A 15,581-nucleotide genomic window follows, 5' to 3' on the forward strand; every position below is an offset into this window, starting at 1 on the left:
TATCTATCTATCTATCTATCTATCTATCTATCTATCTATCTATCTATCTACCTACCTACCTACCCACCTACCTGACCCCTCAGCTGAACTAAGCTCAAGGAATCTGCCTCATCACCAACCTGAGTGAGTTCTTGTATAATTGTGATGTGGGCAGGTGACAAGGACGAGAGGTGTGAGGACCAAGGGGACTATGATGTTCCTTCCAGAAAAGGAAACCCAGAAGTTACCTATCTCTGGTATCTCATACCCTAGCCTTTTCCTTTGCCAGATGCCGTGCGCTCACACAAAGAACCAGCAATGTTTCAGGTCCAGGACCTGGACAAATCACCAAATACTGTATTTGATGCTCTCAAGAATTCTATAAAAATATGAAGATTACACACACTATATAACCAAATCCTTCTAAGTACAAAAAAGCCCATACTTCCAGATATTTCTCTTAAAAAGTATTTTTTTGTTTTCATAAATATTCCATAAAAATAACCAGGGAAATGTAGCCATGCAGATCATAGGATCCTATCAGGCCCTCAAGATATAAAGCTGCTCTTGAGCTTCCTAGAGCTGAAGTAAACTGAGAGCCAATCAATTACATGTGTTATCTCTGCAAGGACCTAAGGATGCCAAGACTTTTAGGGGGCACAGCTGAGAACTTTCCAGATAGGTCTTCACAACTACCTCCCGGGTTGCTGAAGCTGCCTCAGCAATAATCCCTGCAACAGAAAACTAGTTCTAGAGCGTATGGGCTGTAAGCTTAGCAGAGACAACGGCTCACAGCTTTTTCTCATATAAACTTGTACCCAGGAGAAGAGTCAGCTCTTCAGGGAAGGCTTTTGAAACTTTTTTTTTTCTTTTTTTGATTTTTCGAGACAGGGTTTCTCTGTAGCTTTTTGGTTCCTGTCCTGGAACTAGCTCTTGTAGACCAGGCTGGCCTCGAACTCACAGAGATCCACCTGCCTCTGCCTCCCGAGTGCTGGGATTAAAGGTGTGCACAACCACCGCCCAGCCAGGGAAGGCTTTCTTGCGTTCTAGAAGAGTCAAATTCATCTTGGAAAACAACACATTTGGTTTTCAATGAACAGACTCCGCTTTTTGTTCCTGCAAAATGAGGCATGAAAATGAACCCGAAAAAGGTTGGAAGTTGACTCTAAGCTAATATCCATTTATATTATGCCAGGGACTTTGCTAAACATTTTACAGGCACTGGAAGATTTGCTCACTGAAATAGTTGCACTATTACAAACTGATTTCTTTTTGAGATTTTTATTTTATGTGCACAGATGTTTTGCCCGCATGTGTGTACACCACAAGTGTTTAGTGCTCACGGAGGCCATGGAAGCTCTCGGAGGTTTTGGCTACTGTTGATTGGAATTAGACTACCACGTGGAGTTAACCACCACGTGGATGCTGGGAATTGAACCTGGGTCCTCTGGAAGAGCAGCACATGCCCTTAGCCACCGAGCCTTCTCTCCGGCTACAAATGCATTTGAACACTAAGTGGTGGAGTGGCTGCTTTTGCCTAGGAAAACAAAGGGAGAACTGGGATTCGAACCCAGAGCATTTAACGTCTCATACCAGGAAGGGATGGATGAAGTCAAGTGTCTGTGTGGACGTGGAAAAAGGGAAACTGGACTCAGTCCTTGGGGCCCAAGTCACCCTTAGACACACCATGCCGCGAGCTGCACCCCCATGTCTGCGCTCTGTGCCCTGGCACTCAGTTCCCGAGCTTCGGGCAAGGGGGCTGGGGGTTAAAATACACAGACACACACACAGAGAGAGAGAGAAACAGCGAGCGACACGGGTCATCCTTGAATTCCCCAAGAATGGCCCCTTTATTGTGTTCAGGGGCAGATTATATAGAGATAGCCACACCCCAGCCAAACCCACCAGAAACCACTCTCCTGCCATCAGGAACTCCTGAAGGTCTCGTGCTCAGAGCAGCTGTAGGCACTCAGATCAGGGGATTACAAGAAATTCAGGATCTGGGGTCTCACTGCTCCCAACAACACCAGAGTCCCCAGCTAAGATACAAAAGTTCGTTTTACTACTTTAATGCTTCTCCAAAGTGCTGCCGAAGGAAAGCTGGCAAGGGGGACACTGCAGCATGCAAAACAGCACAGCAAGCAAGGAAACAGACTCAAGCTCCATCCCAGTAACTGAAAGATGTCTTCTTTGTAGCACATCTGTGAGGCCTGGTACCCACAATCCCACTCCCCATAGAGAAAGGATGCCATTTTAGAAAATGTAGAGTCCACTGAAAGGCAAAAAGTTAATGATCAGCTCACACCGATCCTAAGTTTTAAGACTTGGTGACAGCATCAACACTCTAGAGCCAGGTACAAGGGGTGGTCCGGTGAGAAGGCAGCTTGGAGGTGACCATGGAAACTTAAGAGGCCACACTGGTATTAATCAGTCATGACTTCGCTGAATCTCTCCACATTTCTTCCAGTCTTCCTTTGCGTTTTCAATATACACCTTGTTGTGAAGCGCTGAGCTAATCCATCAGGACAGGTCTCAATAGAGCTCGAACATGGCTGACATCTGGTTCCTGTAGAGACAACCCGTTGCATCTAACACCCAGCCCTTCTCACCCAGCACACTGAGAAGCACCATGGGGACACAGGGTCAATAAATGCCTCTGCTTTGAAAAGCTTTACAACCTAAAGCGAAGGCGAAGGAAATAATTATGGTAAGAAAGCCATAAAGAAAGATGAGGTCACAGACGTCAGCTGAGTCATGCTGTTCCGGAATACCAGGAAGCCACGCTCTGTCCACTTGGTGGTCATTATTCTGTGAGCAGAGACTTGGGGAGTTTAATCGAGTGGCCAGGGGAGTGGTGGGGAGCAGGGTTGTGTGACATGGCCCACGTGAGAGGAAAACAAACAGCAATGTCTTTTCAAGGCCGAGGGAAGAAATGAGTTGGTCCCGTGGCTTTTCTTTAGTCTTTGCGATGAAGAAAACAACCAGGAAAGGGAGGGCTGAAGTCAAGTGTTGGTGTGAAAAAAGGGAACGCGGATGGATCAGTCCTTGGGGGCCTAAGACACCTTAGACACACCAGAGTCTCCAGCTAGGATATATGAGTCCCTTGGGTCCAGGTTCCATCACATCAAAGGGCAAAGAAACACAATACTCAGTGGACCCATTTTCTTGTCTCCTGTGCCAAAAAAGGAGCATTCTAATGAAATATCTAATTAAGTGCCTATGCCTAATGGAGACGGTTCAGCAATTCCAAGTAGTTAAAGAATTCTATTTAGAATAGCAGTATTTTTAGATTTTAATCATTAATCTTTAATGTTAAAATGGGAAAGAAACAAAAATAGCATTTCTATTGAATATAAATGTGTCAGTAATTTGGGAAGATTTCCTGTGACTAAGTTAAAAACATCCCACTAACGTATTATATAATGTTTGTTGAGAAGTGGCACACCTGACATGGCTTCAAACCCTGGGATGTGATTTGGTAAATGAGCAGAAGAGATACAAAACCATACAGGTGACACTGTCCAGCACAGCGTCAAACACTGTAAGGGTCCCAACTGACAGGTGTCGTGCTTCTGAAACCCACTAAGTCTCTTTTCTTCTCCTGTTTCCATGAGTTACAGCTATCGCCCATATTCTGAACACAGACCTGTTCATGTTGACATAGGCTGCGATCGCTGTAACTGTGCAGCATCTCGGTTCATTAAATCAAGCACAGGGCGCTCTGCTCACCGTACAGGACAAAGCCAGCTTCTCCTGGGATGGGGCTCATTAGCGCTACTCACGTGCAGTGCCTGCTAAAGGGTGGCTGTGCAGACAGGATGCTTACTTATTTTTGGAAGTTCTCAGCAGGGAGGGCCGAATAAAAGGTTTCTTCTTAAACTCAGAAATAGCTAGGTAATTTCTTTTCCTGGGCGCTGTGATTCATTGGGCTCAACCAGATTTAAAGGTCTCTCTCATGGCTCATGATTGTGCAAAACTGCGTTTGCTGCAGGACGGGGAGGCGAGGGCCAGGGAGGGAGAAGACAGGGAAACTTTAGGATAGATTATGCTCAAATGTTCTGAGTCATTTAACACAGCTCCAGAGTAAAATGATATTCATTGCTCTTGATTCTTAAAATGTGTATGAGCCATGCGTGCTGCGCACACCTTTGGTCCCAGCCCTGGGGAAGCAGAGGCAGGTGGATCTCTCTGTGAGCGCAAGATGATTCTGGTCTACAGAGCGAGTTCCAGGTCAATCAGGGATATGTAGAGAAACCTTGTCTCAAAGCAAAGCAAAACAAAACGTGCGTGTATGTGTGTGTTTGTGTAAACAGATGCAGATATAGTAACATGGCGTAAAAGTATTATCAAGCAATCAGACCAAGGCATTACAGAAAGGGAGCCCTTGTCCTGACTCAGGTATCTCAGGAAGTACAAGTGGCTAAGAGCCTCATTTAGTCAGGTGGGCAGAAATCGTCTTTGTTAGTTTCTGTCATCTCAAGTAGGTGTTTTTGCTTGGATGGTGGAAGTTAGTCTTTCGATGCCATCAGGGTTCAGTGGGTGACAGGAGAGACCATTAAGAAAGGGAACCTGGATACAGTCTGAGCTGATGAACATGGCTGACTGTCCCAAGTGGTCGCCTACAACGAGGAGCGGGATCAGTGAAAGCATGCCTTGCTACGCATTATATAAACTGGGGTGAACACAGGACGTCTTGTTAGTTTTAGCCATCTTATTTTCAGTTTTATAATTCACATGCAATATACTATGTATAAGGATCCAACAGAACAAAAACAATTGTCACTTTAAGGCAAAATCTTGAGCACAATGACGCTTAAAAATGTGTGGAAGCTTTCTGAGGTGACCTGCCCTCTGTGGTCAGTGTTGGGGACACCTCCTGCACTCACTGGAGCTGTTGCTGTGGCGTGAGTGTGATGTTTGCCAGGGCTCCTTCCCCTGTGGCAAGCACACCTGTAACCATTGTGTTTGTGGGGGCTGGAGCGCCCTGCCAGTGAACGGTGGGTCTTGGGTCTGAGAGGAATAACCTGAGCTACATCTTTATGTAGTTTTGCTGAAGTTTCAGGGTCACCCCTAATCAGCCATGCAACCTGACCTGCCTAACGGAGTCCAGGCCATGAGCTTAAAAAAGAAAAAAAGAAAAAAAAAGTGTGCCAGGTGGCACCGTGGAATTTATTTGTCTTCATGATGTACACACATAATTAATACATAAAACAACACACACTTGAAATGGCCATGGGTAGTGCAGAGAAGGACTGGTCCCTGTTCAATTACACAAATGCTAACTCCACTCAGAAACGAGTCTCCTAGCTTAAGTCTGCTTTTTCCCCCAGGTCCCAAGGACACAGTTTAGTACAAACATTTTTACTGTTTTGTTATTGTCAGATACATGATGCTCATCAATTCCAGGAAATAAATGAAATCAACAAAAAGTCCTGTGACAAAAGCATATTTTCACAGAATAATCTGATGAGATTACTGTGGACCAATACAGGAAACAACTGTATTGCTTTCTTGGGTTTCATTTCTTTGTAAGTATTTCCCACACCTCTGTATGTGTGTGTTTGTGTGTGTGTGTGTGTGTGCAAGGATTCATTGATTTCTTTGGTTTTACAGGGTACAATTCTGTATGACACACACACACACACATATATATATACACACACACATATATAGCCTTATTTATACCAATATTAAAGCCAAGAATTAATATTTAAGAAGGGAGAAATGAAATTATTCTTCAATATAAAAATGTCTTGTCCATTTGGACATTATTGCTCTTGCTGCTTTGTTTTTACTGGAGATGAAGGAACGCACCCAGAGCTCCCTGCTTTTGTACAATTTAGTTGTGTGTTTGTATCTGTCAGTGTGTCCGGACATCCACCAAAACTATCCTGATCTTGTCTTTAAAAAACAAAAAGTAAAACTGCGTAAATAAATAAGTCTACCTAAGGGGTACAATAAATAGGCTTCTCCACAGGAATAAAGAGGATTGTAACATAAAGCCCTCCAGTACTGTGCGATTAAGCAACAGTTTTGGATTTCCAAAGTCTCCAAATATAGCTTTAAATTTGGTTGGTTTGGTTGCTGTGGAACAGCTGGCAGAAAGAGCACATTTCTATCGTTCTCAGCCTTTCAAAATGAAGTCAGAGTGGATACAACTGCACAGTTTGCCTTTGGAATTTATCTAGGTGTACCATCATTAGTTTTTGACTTTTGCAAAATTGTAGAACATACATTTTAGGGATTAAAAAGTAGTGCAATCCCTTCCCTTCTGTGGTGGCTTGGTCTCTGGTCATGCTGGGCAGAGGGAGTCGTTAGAAATTCTGCTGTCTCCTCTTCTTCGCATCCATGGCATCCAGGATGGGCTGCCTCTTTGCACTGTATCTCTGATGCAGCTCTTCTATCTCCCGTTCCATCATGGGATCCAGTGCTTTTAGACGCATCTGTAGTTCTTCTAAACTTAGATTTTTTAACTAAATGCAGAAAAAAGAAATTAATACTGTAAAATAATCTAAAATATATTAGAAGTCTAATGAGTTTTAAAATAGATATTTCAGAAAATTCATTATACCACCTTAGAAGCATGGTCAACAATGAAAGTATGAATTATTTCCCTGAAGAAGCCACAAGCTACACCTTGCAGAAACCTCAAGTAATCCACAGCAGAGCGACCAATGCCTGCACTGTTATAGAGGACTGAACGATAGAAAGGAAGATGAAGAAACCGTTTGAAAAGACCCAGAGACCAATGTGCCGTTGTCAACAGCAGCTGTTGGGGTGATGGGTGCTGGGGAAAGCCAACACCAACAGGACAAGAATCGGGGCAGACCAGACACAGGCTCAGTCAAGTTTTACCCTTTATTTTACCAAATGCCAAAAATGTCACCTCTTAAACAGAGTTACATTATCTAGAATATTTTTACCCCGAGTGGTGTTTTAATAAAATAGTATTGTGATTCAAACAAACAAACAAAAAGCTGGTTCAAACTGCACTGTGTAAGTTCTGCTCTGGGTGTGACCAACTTGAGAATGAACAGGCGATGAGATTTTACCGGGTACACTACAGTCTGGCCATGTTGGCTTTAGGGGACAGCAGCACAGTCCTTATTGCTTTTCATTGTGACCTCAGGAAAGATCACCTGTTCTGCTATATAAAAGGACCTACAGCACTCCGGTGCCTAACTATATTTGTCTGTTTGTTGAAACAGGAAGCTATGGGTCATCTGAAAAACACAGTCAGACATCATCAGGGCTACAGGCTGTTCTGTACCACACTCACACAGTCAGACATCATCAGGGCTACAGGCTGCCCTGTTCCACACTCACACACAGTCATCAAGGCTACGGGCTGCCCTGTTCCACACTCACACAGTCGGATGTCGTCAGGGCTACAGGCTGCCCTGTTCCACAGTCACACACAGTCGTCAGGGCTACAGGCTGCCCTGTTCCACACTCACACACAGTCATCAGGGCTACAGGCTGCCCTGTACCACAGTCACACACAGTCGTCAGGGCTACAGGCTGCCCTGTTCCACACTCACACACAGTCATCTGGGCTACAGGCTGCCCTGTACCACACTCACACACAGTCATCAGGGCTACAGGCTACCCTGTTCCACACTCACACACAGTCATCAGGGCTACAGGCTGCCCTGTACCACACTCACACACAGTCATCAGGGCTACAGGCTGCCCTGTACTACACTCACACAGTCGGAGGTCATCAGGGCTGCAGGCTGCCCTGTTCCACACTCACACACAGTCATCAAGGCTACAGGCTGCCCTGTACCACACACTCATTCACACAGTCAGCTTTTACCCCATGGATGTTTAAAAATAAACCCGAAACTGGCCCTGTAAGTGTGTAAGGGCACTTGCTCCAAGTCTGAGGTATAAGTTCAATTCCTTGAATGCACACGGTGGGAGAAGAACCAAATCTGTATCTCTTTGACTCCCGCATAGGTGCTGAGCAAGCTTTCCTACCTGTAGATAATGTAAAACCCCTAAAACCATGTCCTTCCTGATTACACTGGGAGTAGGGTTAGGTTTTAACAAAGAAGAGAGACCCCTGTTAAACACGATTCCAGATTGCTATGAAGTCCAAGGCATGCGGGGAGCAGACTCCCACGGAGTCAGGCCACACTGGTCCTGACAGAGAAAGCATCTCAGCAGTCTGAGCCCCACGAAAGAGAAGGCTCTGCCTGCCTCAAGTGAGGCTGCATGGTGGGGAGCAGGGGGTGAGGACAGGCAGCTCGGGTGCCTGAAAACCAGGCAAAGCCAGCCTGAACTTCGGGAAACCAATGTCCTGGAGCAGACACATTATACGAGCATGAAGACTTAGTTTGAAAATGATGAAAGCTGAAGCTCGGTTTTTCTTGTTTTAAAGAAGCTAACTCCTAGTTGTTTATGAGTCAAAGCTAGAAAACACTCTCGCTGCTTAGTCACCGAAACAGGAGGCTGGGGTAGCATTTCGCACCGATCCTCCAGTTTACTCACCATACCTGGCCCCAAGTGACTCCTGCTTCCCCAAATCAAACTTACTCTCAGCTAAAAAAAGGTTCTGAGGATACCGCGAATGAGTCACAGGAGACAGCTCCAAAAATACGCCGGGAGGAACACTGCTGTGGGAGGATGCTCAGCTGAAGCCGAGCAGCCGCCCTGGGGTGGGCACCACCGGCCATGGGAAACCAGCCCCGCTGGGCTGCGCTGGGCAGCACAAAACCACCTCCCTGGCTTTATTGTTTTTTATTTATTTTTTTTTAAAGGAAGAGTCTTTCTGTCAGTCCCAACTTTCCCTTGTATATGTTAGGCTAGCCTCAAGTTCAAGGTTCTCCTGCCTCAGGCTCCTAAATACCCAGCGGACCCGGCTTTTCATCTCTGCTATAATGCACATTTGCACACCATTCGTATAGCAGTTTCCCCATTAATTACACAGTTCTTCCGTGCTTGGTTCTGTTCAAATCATGGTGGGGGTAAGACATACGCACAAGGAAGCTAAAAACTCTCTGAACTATACTAACATGTAACACTGCTGTGTGAGCCCAGCATGGACGGGGACCCACATCTCTGAAGACAGATGCTCCCAGGAACATAAGAACAGACAGGAGGACCAATGGAACCGAATAGAAGACCCAAATATCAATCCACACATCTTCGAACGCCTGATCTTTGATAAAGAAGCAAAAAATATCAAATGGAAAAAAGAAAGCATATTTAACAAGTGGTGCTGGCATAACTGGATATCAACATGTAGAAGAATGAAAATAGACCCATATCTATCACCATACATAAAACTCAAGTCCAAATGGATCAAAGACCTCAACATAAAGCCAGCCACACTGAACCTTATAGAAGAGAAAGTGGGAAGTACACTTGAACACATTGGCACAGGGGACCACTTCCTAAATATAACCCCAGCAGTACAGACACCGAGAGAAACAATTAATAAATGGGACCCCCTGAAACTGAAAAGCTTCTGTAAAGCAAAGGACATGGTCAACAAGACAAAACGACAGCCTACAGAATGGGAAAAGATCTTCACTAACACCATATCAGGCAGAGGTCTGATCTCCAAAATATACAAAGAACTCAAAAAATTGGACACCAAAAGATCACATAATCCAATAAAAAAAATGGAGTACAAACCTAAACAAAGATCTCTCAACAGAGTAATCTAAAATGGCTGAAAGACACTTAAGGAAATGTTCAACATCCTTAGTCATCAGAGAAATGCAAATCAAAACAACTCTGAGATTCCATCTTCCACCTATAAGAACAGCCAAGATCAAAAACACCGATGACAACTTATGCTGGAGAGATTGTGGGGAAAAGGGAACACTTCTGCAGTGCTGGTGGGAATGCAGGCTAGTACAGTCCCTTTGGATATCAATATGGCGATTTCTCATAAAATTAGGAAACAACCTTCCTCAAGACCCAATAATATCACTTTTGGGTATATATCCAAAGGATGCTCAATCGTGCCACAAGGACATGTGCTCAACCATGTTCATAGCAGCTTTGTTTGTCATAGCCAGAACCTGGAAACAACCTAAATGTCCCTGGATCGAAGAATGGATTAGAAAAATGTGGTACATTTACACAATGGAGTACTATACAATAGAAAAAATAATGACATCTTGAATTTTGCAGGAAAATGGATGGAGCTAGAAAACATTATTTTGAGTGAGGTAACCCAGACACAGAAAGACAATTATCACATGTACTCACTCATAGGTGGTTTTTAAATATAAAGCAAAGAAAGCCAGCCTACAAACCACAATCCCAGAGAACCTAGACAAACAATGAGGACACTAACAGAGACATACATAGATATAATCTACATGGGAAGCAGAAAATAGAAAAAGACAAGATTTCCTGAGTAATTTGGGAGCATGGGGACCTCGGGGGAAGGTTGAAGGGGGAAGGGGAGAGACAGGGAGGGGAGTAGAGAAAAATGTAGAGCTCAATAAATATCAATAAAAAGAATTAAAAAAAACATGTGACATTGTTCTGTAAACCAGCATGGACGTGGATTCACATCTCTGAAGACAGATGTACCCAGACATCTATGGAGTCCATTCTACTTCAGTGTTCTCTTTAAACAAAGACTTATTTTTATTATTTTAAATTATGTATCTGTATGTGACTATGTGCACTGAGTTCCTTGGAGGTCAGGGACATGAGAGTGCCCTCAAGCTAGTTCCTGGCAGTTGTAAGAACCTCACAGAGGCCCTGGGAACTGAACTCAAGCCCTCCGCAAGAGCAGCAAGCGTGCCTAACAGCCCAGCCAGCTCCCCAGCCACACGCCAGTGTTCTTCTAGTTCAGTACACGCCAATCATTCTCATCTCTGAAGTTCTACACCACACAATTTAAACAACAGAATTTGGTATTTGATTCCAGAAAGTGTTTTCTAATTAAGTTATGACCGAGTTTCACAATTGCACTCCAGATAGTCTAATCCTTTTTCCATTATAAGACCGTACACTTTCAGAACCTCCTGGCTCACTGCTGAAAACCACGACGTGCAAGTGAGTAGTAGTAAGAACACAGGGCTCGGAGGGATTGGTCACCTCAGGTCAGTGTAGCAACCCGTCATGTAAAGCAAGCAGCTACCCCAACTTTAAAATCTCTTAAATTAAGACTCTCCTTGTGGATGTCTTGTCCTTCCTTTACCGGGGCAAATTGCCAGCAGTTAGTAAATGCTAAATTAAGACAAGGGTTTGAATTCAAGGAAAGAAGAAAAAGTCTCTTTTAACAGATTTTATGCTTCCAATGTATACAATTTATGAATGTGTACAAATTATGAGCAGGCCTGTGGTAGCACTGCCAAGGAACTGATGGTCCACTGTAACGTAAATTAACAAGCACCTACAGTCTTTGTTCCAGTGATGCAAGTTGTCTCACTTGGAACAGGGCGTTTTATAGACGCACGGCTTCTGGAGTGGAGGTCTAGGGTCTCAAAGACCCTAGATGACAAGTTCTCATTATCAACACATGAAAAATATCTATATCACTAATCTGTGCTACATAATAGCTTTCTCCTTCAGAAATCTTCGTCCGAAAGCAACCTCTCACTTCTTTTCCGGCTACCACAGGGTATATTCTTCTATGCCTACATCAGACCCACGGATCTACTGAGAGCTAGAGACTGTATTAAATAACTTACAACACACTACCCTAGAGCAGGCTGCTGACGAAAGCCTGACATAAGAAGACGGGGTGTGGGTGGGGTAAGGTGCATCCTGTTCATTTTGACTGTTTTAGGTCTGAGCTTTGGACTGGAGCCTTGTACGGCTGGGTTATTGAGAACAACTTCTGCATAATAAACAGCTAGCTATGTCCTCAGGTTAGGCTGTGGGGAACTTCAGAGACTCCTTTATTAAAACAGTTATTCAGACTTCCTGTACACTGAGCACTACGGACAAAGACATGAATAAAAGGCTGCTCACAAGCTTGCAACTTAGCTGGCAAGGAGGGACCACACAGAGAGCTCACTGGCGCGAGAGAAAGCTGGAAACGGTAGCAGGGCTGTGCACACGATGCGCACACGTGCCTCATCTTTGAGGGGCTGAGCAGGCTGTGGAGAGTTAAGAAGAGAAACAAAAGACGAGATGAGAGAGGAGGGGGGAGGCAAAAACGGATGGCTATGGTTCTTAAGGGTAACTATAAAACTTCCACAACATGAAATGTTACCTATGAAATGATCATGAAATTTAGAGAAATTTCTTAAATAGCAAATCGATTATCATGGAGGGAAAGACAGAAGACCCACCCACCATCAGCATTTAGTGGTCCACTGAGAATCTGGGGATGAAAGAGCAGAGCGGGAGAGGATGGGAGAGAGGTACTGAGAACTGGCAGGTGTCGTCGTTGACTGGCTGGAAGCGCAGGTAATCAGCTGCGTTTGGTATCAGCAATAAAGGCAGGGAAGTGACTTTAGTCTCAGTGAGTTAGAGGTGGAAAGAAGGCATCGAGGTGGAATCACCAGAGAGAAATTGTTCTTTCAGGGCTTGGGACACAGACTTCAGGAATCAGCAGCATTTAAGACAGAACTGAAGCCTATGATGGAGGAAGTTATATGGGAAAAAGGATTCTCTCCTGATCATATGATCTGTAGATGGTCTTGACACTAAAGAGTACCCACACCTTGGTGCAGCCAGAGGCTTTGTCAGTCAGCTGTCACTGTGACAAAACCCGAGACAGACAACTTAAGGGAGGTGCACGGGTTTCGAGCCTGTGGTTCCTGGTCACTGGGCTCACGGGTTTAGAGCCTGTGATTCCCAGCAGGTGGGTCCTATGTTTCTGGACTTGTGGTTATGCGGAACAGAATGGTGGGGGGCATTGTGAAAGAAAGCTGCTCACCTCACTGTAGACTGAGCACAAAGGGACACAGGAGATCACACAAGAGAGACCCTTCAAAACACACCTGCTGTGACCTCCTTCCTCCAACAAATCCTGCCTCCTAACAGCCCATTACCTATAACTTAATCAATCAGGGGTGTAGTCGACTATTGCCAAGTTGCTGCGCAGAGGGCCTGCCAAAGGAGTAGCTCAGCTGCGGAGGGGTTTTGGAAAAAAACAAAACCAAACTGCTTAGTAGGTGAAATCAAGCCAGGTGGGCGGGGGTGGAGTTTCTGGGCCCGAGGACTTGGGATCCAGGTTGGGCAGCAGATGTAGTCTATTACAATGAAGTAGTCCCATACTGGCTCAAAATGGAGTATAGTAAAGGGTTCTTTATTTAGGGGTAGACTCACAGATCAGCAGTCTGCTGGATGAGAGGGGAACAGGAACCAAATCCACAAATCCAGCAGCCAGGGGGCTTGCCCACGCCCCTACCTCTTCATAGTACTCAAGACCACTCCCAAAGTGGACCAGTATCTCAAAGACTATTTGCTGAAGAAGTTCCCAGAGCATGGGGCAAGATATAAAAATAACAACAAAGTGAGACTAATTTCTGAAATCAGGTAAATTAAATCGCATGAACCTGGGAGAAACAAATTTTGGTATTTTGGTATTTGCTTCTGTGTTGCAGCAACTTGTGGTCCTCCCATTCTACCATATCGGGAACTGGCACTCGGCTACTGTACTGTTAAGTCTGTGGGAGAAAATCCCAAACTTATCTCTTTACTTCTCCCTCCCTCCCCCAAGCATGCCTCTCTCTGAAGCAAGCTCACGTATAGGACTTTTCTCCTGCCTGGCCTTGAAGGAAACAAAAAGTCCACAAACCAGTTATAACCATTTAATTTTGGTGAGGGGATTATCCAGCACAGTATCAAGGTATGTATTTCTGACCTGTTAGATCTCAAATATTTAAAATAACATTTTGTGCTTCTCATTAAAAAACTGAAAGATTTTCTTGGGTGGTTTTACAATGGGGACAAACAAGAAGGCAGAAGTAGAAAGAGGCTCACGGCTTCATTAAAGGGTAAATACTTTCATCCCACAAGTGTGTAAGGATCTGAAACAAAATTTCATGGGATATTGGGTTATGTTTCCACGTAGGCCTACAGGGAAGTTAGTGCCATGACATCACGGCTACTAAGAAATTCCCAGGGTCTCTAAGCCAGCCAAGCTGAACCATCCAGGGAATGTCTACAGAGATGGAGAACCCGTGTAGACATTTGAAATGAGTAAAGAGAAACCACTGGGCGAGACAGAACTGTCCTTTTCCTAGGCTTCAGGTTAGCTTGCTAGTTTGTTTCCATTTTAAATATGACTTTCAGGAAAAGCCCATGACTTTTGACAATAACAGACAGAAGGGCACATAGGTATCTGCTCATTAAATAAAAATGTCAGTACTTCGTAAATCAGCAGTACAAACTACTCCGTGATGTAAAAGTGGAGATGAAAAATAAGGTTAAGAAAAAATGGGGGTGGATACAAAAATGAACATAAACTTAAGTCACCCCACTGGTAATTCTGCAGTCTAAACTGTCAGCAATTAGGGTTATTCCTGGGTATGAGAAAACCTGAACATTGTTATAACTGCTAACAGGAAGCGCCGGCAGATCTTTAAGTTACACACTTATTTTACTCTCCAAACTAAAATATCACATCTAAATAGCAAGACTGAATCACTTTCTAAAATAATTTTAACCATCTTGGAAAAATCCTTGGATTTTTTTTATATTATGTTTATCAAACATATTTTTAATTACCGGAGATATTCTTATAAGTCTTAAAAAACAAGCAACAGATACAAAGAATATAAAGATTTTAAAAACGTTTATTCATTTACTTATTTTGCATATGTCTGAGTGTGTGGAGGTCAGAGGACAACATACGGGAATTGGTTCCCTCTTTCTAACATTCTGGTCCTGGGCCTGAACTCAGGCTGTCAGGTTTGGTGTCGGGTGGCACGGGTCTTTACCACTGAGCCACCTTGCTAGCCAATTACAAGGTTTTCAAGTGTATAAATGTGGTAACATTTCAAGCTTAATGGGTTTACGAGTTGTTGGCATAATCAATATGTCAGAATAAACGAAACACCACTACAATGAAGCAAACAGTCTTGCATGTAAATAAATGTTAACACGTTTAGTCAATAGTCCATCAAGAAAATACTGTACAAGGTTTATTGTGTTTACTGGGAAAACAAACTCTTCCTAGCAACTGCTTAAACAAATCTCACAGATGCTGCAGACATTATTAGTGGCCTGTGATTAAAAAAACATGGGCTGCTAATACTGTACCCTGACTCATCTATTTTCCCATCTGCTAGCAATTCTTCCGATATGAACTACCAACAGAATGCCTGACAACAACAATTTCCTGTGGTAATTTCAATGCAGGATTGCCTATAGCGTTTTGTAAGATTTATCCACTCATGCCTCAGACAGTTCCAAGTTGTTTATGGCTTGGAGCAACATGCACCTTTCCCCCTTACGATTCCATCTGAGATGCGGCTCCTACTTCACTGCTGAGAAAGGCAATTCCTGAGGAAAATGAAACAAACAGGGCTGCAGGGCCCACAAAGCAAGGGCCCCGCCACCCTGGCTGGGGAGCATCTTGACCAGCACAGAGCAGGCCCGAAGGGAGGCTTATTGGGATATCTTCACCAGTAAAACTCCAGAAGTCATCGTATTTCCCACCCACCTCCAGT

At 44.1% G+C, this 15,581-nt stretch overlaps 1 protein-coding gene across 4 annotated transcripts in view; it reads right to left on the reverse strand.

Moving 5' to 3' along the window:
* The window catches only part of Stk3 (serine/threonine kinase 3), a 307,706-nt gene that overhangs the window by 99,916 nt on the left and 192,209 nt on the right, over positions 1-15,581 (reverse strand). The window contains exon 11 of one of the 4 annotated variants that reach the window (XM_050161804.1): positions 5,130-6,452. The exons of the other annotated variants lie outside the window; for them this stretch is intronic. Within the exon in view, the coding sequence (XP_050017761.1) occupies positions 6,294-6,452 (159 nt within the window). The 3' untranslated portion in view covers positions 5,130-6,293. Of the gene's footprint in view, positions 1-5,129; positions 6,453-15,581 lie in introns of those variants that run through there. 4 annotated transcript variants of the gene reach the window in all.

The sequence above is a fragment of the Alexandromys fortis genome, unplaced genomic scaffold (genome assembly GCF_014885135.2).
Source record: "Alexandromys fortis isolate MF-2015 unplaced genomic scaffold, M_Fortis_MF-2015_v1.1 scaffold_17, whole genome shotgun sequence".
In the NCBI taxonomy this organism is placed as follows: domain Eukaryota; kingdom Metazoa; phylum Chordata; class Mammalia; order Rodentia; family Cricetidae; genus Alexandromys; species Alexandromys fortis.